This window comes from Sinocyclocheilus grahami, unplaced genomic scaffold, assembly GCF_001515645.1.
Source record: "Sinocyclocheilus grahami isolate Dianchi unplaced genomic scaffold, SAMN03320097.WGS_v1.1 scaffold234.1, whole genome shotgun sequence".
Lineage (NCBI taxonomy): Eukaryota > Metazoa > Chordata > Actinopteri > Cypriniformes > Cyprinidae > Sinocyclocheilus > Sinocyclocheilus grahami.
This window is the reverse complement of record NW_015505413.1, coordinates 581,946-588,726: the sequence shown is the minus strand read 5'-3', so window position 1 is coordinate 588,726 and position 6,781 is coordinate 581,946. Positions and strand designations below refer to the sequence as shown.

The following is a 6,781-nucleotide window of genomic DNA, read 5'->3' as shown; positions in this document are numbered from 1 at the left end:
CATGTCAGGGAGACGCTGTGTGTTTCTAGGCGAAAGCAAAAGCACTTTATTTGGCCTTCCGAAAGTAGATGCATTTAGGAATCTTTAAGATTACTTACAACAGAACAGCAATGCATTTTATGGACGACCGTTTCGTGAACCTAGGAGAGGAGGTAATTCTGACTTTGCTATGACAATCTGGAGCTTCTGAATCAGCTACTGTTTTGTTATTAGTTGAAGTATTTGCTATTGACTGTTCAAATGCGGAGTTTTGCGCATCGTATGTGCGTGTGCGCATGTATGTGTGTGTGAGAGAGTGAGAGCACGCGAGAGAGAGCGAGAGAGAGACAGGGTCACATCAAAGTGGAGTCAGCTGTCTTAACCGTGGTAGAAAACGAAGCGTTTGAGAGAGGCGGGGCATAGAGGACCTACAATTATGTACAGTATTTGAAAAAGAATGTATTTTTTGAACATTAAAGCATGTCAACATATTCTGTTACACCAAATAATGATCTTTAAAAAAGCATCATATGACCCCTTTAATAATTCTTCTTCCTATAATATATAATAATTCCTCCTCTTAGACTAACTTGAAATTCAAGAAATGATTGTGAATGACATTACCTCCACTAATATGAAAATGCTGTGATGACCTGTTTGAACGTCTGCTATTCTTTTACTTGTAACACAGATAAATTCATGTACATGACGACGGCGGTGGACCTGGTGATCACGGAGGTGGAAGAGCCTGTGCGGTTCCTGCTGGAGACACGGGTTCGAGTGTGCTCACCCAATGATAGATGGTGAGCGCATTGAAAACAAGTGGAAATGAAGGCTCAGGGTTTGAAACAGAAAAAGTTAGGGATTTTTGTTAATTTTCCTGACCGACAACCGACGCTTGTTAAACGATAATTAACCATTAACCGACAAAATTAGAATGTTAAGTTAGGTTTAAATTAAATTAGAACTTAATTTACAGAGCAGCGCTTCTGTGTAGGGAGAAAAACAGAATAAAACATCATAAAAGGAACAAAATAAATAGTCCTAAACTAAATATATTTCACTTAATTAACGAACATATTAACAAAAACAAATAAAAAACTGCGCAACAATCTACACCGAGTTCCGTTTAGTTTTTGTGACCACTTCCCAAGTTCAAGCAAACCGAGAAGGCTGAAAGCGCACCCTAATTTTTTTCTTTATTTTACAAAAGCACAATGTTTTGTTTTTATTATGAGTATACACAAATAAAAGTGAACCCTTTATAGTTTAATACTGTCTTATTCTTATCTATATGACCAATAATGTGACCATGAACCACAAAACCATAAGTAGCCAAAAATGACAAAAATCATTAGGATATTAAAGGGGTCTTATGATGTTGCTAAAAAGAACATTATTTTGTGAATTTGGTATAATGAAATGTGTTTATGCAGTTTAAGGTTAAAAAAACACATAATTTTCCACAAAAAAATTACTTTTTATTATGACTTTTATTGGTAACTTGAATGTAAAACATGTCATGAATTTGTTGTATTCCCATTTGTAATGAATTTTTCTAGGCTAACCCGATCTCATGAAAGTGCGTATTTCTATTTGGTGTGATATTTATACACACCGAAATTGACTTTGGTGTGCATATAATAGGCTATGCAATAGGTTGGATTAGGGGTGTGGGGTAGGTGCGTATTTTATGTACGTGAAAACTGCGTATTATATGCACTAGGGCTGTGACGGTCGCCGTGACAACTGCCAGAGGTTGTCTACTGCCACCGTGACGTCACGCACTTTATAATAAGCATTATACGAAGTTTTGTATACAAGTGTAATAATAGTAATAACAGTAGCGGAACAGTGAACCTTGTCTACACCGGACACGACACCACCACGTCGCAACATGTTGAGTCTGTCTAGTGTCTACACAGGACATTTGAACTCTGTGTCAGTACCTCATAAATAGAACGAGGCAGTTTACTGTCAGGGATTTGTCATGTCGTGTCGTGCCGCATCCAGTGTTGCATCACTGATTATGAGTTTTATAGTATTTTGTCGCGCCTTATTAGTAACTTTCTTATTTAGGCTACTTTCTTGTTTAACAGTTTTATTTCTTTGATATTTATTTTAGTGTTTTACAGGCTGCGTATTCACTGACTGAAGTGCTAAAATAAACACGAGCTGACGAGTTAAATCAGGTGTGTTAGATGAGTGAGACTGTGCTGGGCTGCTCCTCCTGGACAGTTTTGAAAACCATTTCAGAGACATGTTCTTAAATGTGACTCATATAAAATATATTACATGCATGCACAGTTTTAAGGCAGCTTTAATTGCCTTTTTGGTAACTTCATGACTTAACTGACCACGGCATTGCATGCACGTAGTTTATTTCGCGCTTTGATATGAAAGGATACAAGTCAAGTCAAGTCACCTTTATTTATATAGTGCTTTTAACAATACAGATTGTGTCAAAGCAACTGAACAGCATTAATTAGGAAAATAGTGTCAATAATGCAAAGTGACAATAGTAAACACTAATTTTTCAGTTAAAGACAGTTCATCATTGAATTCAGTGATGTCAACATCCAGCTCAGTTTAAATAATATCTTTGCAATTATGTCAACGATATCGCCGGAAATGAAGTACATATTACAGGCTACAGCGCGCCGGCGCCTTTGTGCGTGCAATTGAAGAGCACGCGCTTCGAGCACAGTACCGTTTCCGCGCTCGCTTGACTCGCGCCTGGCACCGATTGTGGATATTTATATCAACGGTAGTTGGTCCATTACCACCGCGGTGGTAAAAATCTGCCACTAATCACAGGTAAAAATCACAGCCCTAATATGCACGCCAAACGCGTGTGTATATGCACGGCAAAGCCAATTTCTGTGAATAAATTGTACGCCAAATAGAAAATCGTGCTACTGATACTCATTTTCGTGAGATCGGGCTACTAACGTAGGAACAGTGAGAGAGCGGTTTGAACGAACGCAAATCGATTGTAAAAGCACCAATTTGTTTTGATGTGTTTACAGTTCAAAAGAACAGCATTTAGTTGAAATAGAAATCTTTTGTAACATTACAAATGTCTTTGCTGTCTCTTTTGATTAGTTTAATGCATCCTTATTTGCTCTCATTTATAGTGTTAATTTTAGACCCTGACAAGCGACAGGTGTAAATTTATGCAGCTTTTAACAGGAAAAAATTGACTTTGAGCCACAATTCTGTTGTTAACAAGCCGTGGGTTGGATGCAAAGCTTGTGCAGATTCCTGTAGAGATTAATTATTTTACATTAGCATATGCACAATTAGATTAGAGGTTGTCTTGTTTCTTCCTGACACTGTTCAACTGCTGCTGTATGCCTTTCTATACAGGGAAGCGCTAAAAACATGCTGAAAATCAAGAGCTTCCCATCCCACACATTCTTTTTTTTTTCTATCTCCCACCAAAAATATCTCCACACACACACACCATTTCTAATTTAAGAACTCATTCATGGGAGGGAAATGAGAGAGATATTTTAATGTGGAGCACTAGTAGAGAGACTGGGGAATGGGGAAATGGTCAAATTCAGATAAGGGTCTTATTAAGATTATTTCCCGCTCCTATTACTCTTATTGTTGTTAATCAAAACCTCGAGATGAATTCAATTAAAAGTCCCAGGAAATTAATCACAGGCTTGCGACTGTCTCTGCACCCTGAAGAACACAGCTGTGTCTTTGTGTGTGAGTTGTGCTCACATCTGCATCTAGTCCCTAGTTTTCCTCCTCTTTAAACCCTTGACTTTCCTTGTTCGGAAGCTGAGATTTACAGTTAGTCTGTTCTTACATTAAGTGACTTAATGTGCTGTGTATTAAAGACCCTTGATTTAAAGACACGTCTTTTTTCAAACCACTTAACTTATAAGCTCTAGTTTTTGTTCATATTTTGGTAGATCCTTTGGCTCTGTAAGCATACTTCATAATTGAGTTCATGCTGAGTAATTAACACATTTGAACATCCTCTCTGCAGAACCGCTGCGATTCCTCCTTTTTTTTTTTTTTTGCAAAATGGACAATAAATATGAAAACTACTGGCAGTGTAAATCAAATGTGTGGTTGCTAAAGTGTTTTTATAGCACATTTCTAGGGTGTTCTGGGTGGTTTCTTGTTGTCCTAAGTCAAAAGAAGATGATAATGTAATCCAGAGACTTACAAATTGGGCCAAAAAGTGATAGAGAGAAGAGACATTTGAGAAGAGAATAAGATGTACCGTGTATTTTTGGGCTGTCAAAGTTAAAATGCTTGTATTATATTTTACTTTATATATATATATATATATATATATTTATACACAGTGGTGTGAAAAAGTGTTGGCCCCCCTCCTGATTTCTTATTTTTTTGCATGTTTGTCACACTTTAATGTTTCAGATCATCAAACAAATTTAAATATTAGTCAAATATAACACAAGTAAACACAACATGCAGTTTTTAAATGAAGGTTTTTTATTATTAAGGGAAAACAAAATCCAAAACTACATGGCCCTGTGTGAAGAAGTGTTTGCCCCCCTGTTAAAACTGTGGTTTATCACACCTGAGTTCAATTTCTCTAGCCACACCCAGGCCTGATTACTGCCACACCTGTTCGCAATCAAGAAATCTCTTAAATAGGACCTGCCTGACAAAGTGAAGTAGACCAAAAGATCCTCAAAAGCTAGACATCATGCCGAGATCCAAAGAAATTCAGAAACAAATGAGAAAGAAAGTAATTGAGATCTATCAGTCTTAATTAAGCTTGTAATTCAAGCTTTGGGACTCCAGCGAACCACAGTGAGAGCCATTATTCACAAATGGCAAAAGGCATGATGTCTAGCTTTTGAGGATCTTTTGGTCTACTTCACTTTGTCAGGCAGGTCCTATTTAAGAGATTTCTTGATTGCGAACAGGTGTGGCAGTAATCAGGCCTGGGTGTGGCTAGAGCAATTGAACTCAGGTGTAATAAACCACAGTTTTAACAGGGGGGCAAACACTTCTTCACACAGGGCCATGTAGTTTTGGATTTTGTTTTCCCTTAATAATAAAAACCTTCATTTAAAAACTGCATGTTGTGTTCACTTGTGTTATCTTTTACTAATATTTAAATTTGTTTGATGATCTGAAACATTAAAGTGTGACAAACATGCAAAAAAATAAGGAATCTGGAAGGGGGCCAACACTTTTTGACACCACTGTGTGTATATATATATATATATATATATATATATATATATATATATAACAAAATCACTGTATTTTTGATGAATAGGTCAAATGAGTGACTCACTGGCTTGTTGTTTGATGTTAGCGCTTCCTGGTTCAAGAACATTGGGTTTAAGGGGCTGGTGCAGATTACATTAATAAACACATTTGCTGTTTCCTACAACAAAAACAGACTCTACAGACTTTGTATTTGCAAAGCACATGTCTCACGCTTATGACAGTATGATGTCATGTCTTAAAAATCAATGTGTTGCACTGAACAAACTTATTCTTATTGGAGGAAACAGTTTGCAGTAATAATCCCAATTGTGTTTGTCAGTTTTGAGTGATTGGCAAGATAATATCAGTGGTAAAAATCCCTGAGGGAAACGGTTTGTGCATATTACAACACAGTGGAATTATGCACTTTCCTTTTAATCAGGAAGGAAAATGGGCACCAGTGACATTTAAGACATTCCATAAACAAATACAAATAAATGCTGGTAAACATGCCGACCGCATTCAGAGATTAAGCCTCTAGCAGGTTAAGATTGTCTTATATAAGCCTCTCCTTTAGTAAAAGGTCCTATGGAATAAATTACACACCAGAAGGTCACTTTTGTCTGTGTGTCAGGCAGAGTATCACTAATGCCATACAGTGTATATAGTCTCGAGGAAGTCTTGGGGAAGCCTGTCAGGCTTGCCCATACTATGAAAGTCAGTAGCAGGATTATTGTATTAAACTAAAACTGAAAGTATAATACAAACATGTTAAATAAAATAAGATCAAATAAAATAAAAAATTAATATAAAATAAAATTTATGAAATTTTTTTTTCAACATTTTGTCCATTTCTAATTTTAATTTACTTTAACTTGATGTACTAAAATAAATAAAAAAATAAAAACTGTAGTGGACCCCAGTATCTATATTGTACAAAAACATTTGAGAAATTCTTCAAAACATCATCTTTTGTCTTCTGCAGAATTTTAAAATTGAGTTTTTTTTTATTTATTTATTAATTTTTTTATAGATAACAATTAATTCTGTTCACAGGTCTAGAGGTTTTTTTGTCTTTAAGTTATATTTATGGGCTTTTTTTAATGCCTTTAATGCGATAGGACAGTAGAGCGGTGACAGGAAAGCATTGGGAGGAGACAGGGGAACGGGATCGGCAAAGGACCACGTGAGCACAGTTGCGCTATATGTTGGCACCAAGCGGCAACCTTCCGGTCTCTCTTGTGAAACCAACACGGAAGTGACTGCTTTTGTTGTTGCTCTTTTTTTTTGTTTTCTGAAGCAACTCGGAGCATGTTTCATACTCGTTATCCTGGTAAATGCACATTTCAATATAATCAGCCTACACTACCAGTCAAAGGTTTTTGAACTGCAAGATTTTTAATGTTTCTTAAAGAATTATCTTCTGCTCACCAAGCCTGCATTTATTTGATCCAAAATGCACCAAAAGCAGTAACATTTTGAAATATTTGTACTATTTAAAATAAAATAAAAAACTGCTTTCTATTTGAATATATTTAAAAATGTAATGTATTCATGTGATCAAAGCTAAATTTTCAGCATCATTACTCCA

The 6,781-nt window shown here is 36.1% G+C and overlaps 1 protein-coding gene across 1 annotated transcript in view; it reads left to right on the top strand.

The window, feature by feature from the left end:
- Positions 1-6,781, top strand: part of LOC107597667 (rab GTPase-activating protein 1) — a 116,639-nt gene that overhangs the window by 54,442 nt on the left and 55,416 nt on the right. Inside the window, exon 11 of the mRNA XM_016288831.1 lies at positions 671-782. Within this exon, the coding sequence (XP_016144317.1) occupies positions 671-782 (112 nt within the window). The remainder of the gene's footprint in view (positions 1-670; positions 783-6,781) is intronic.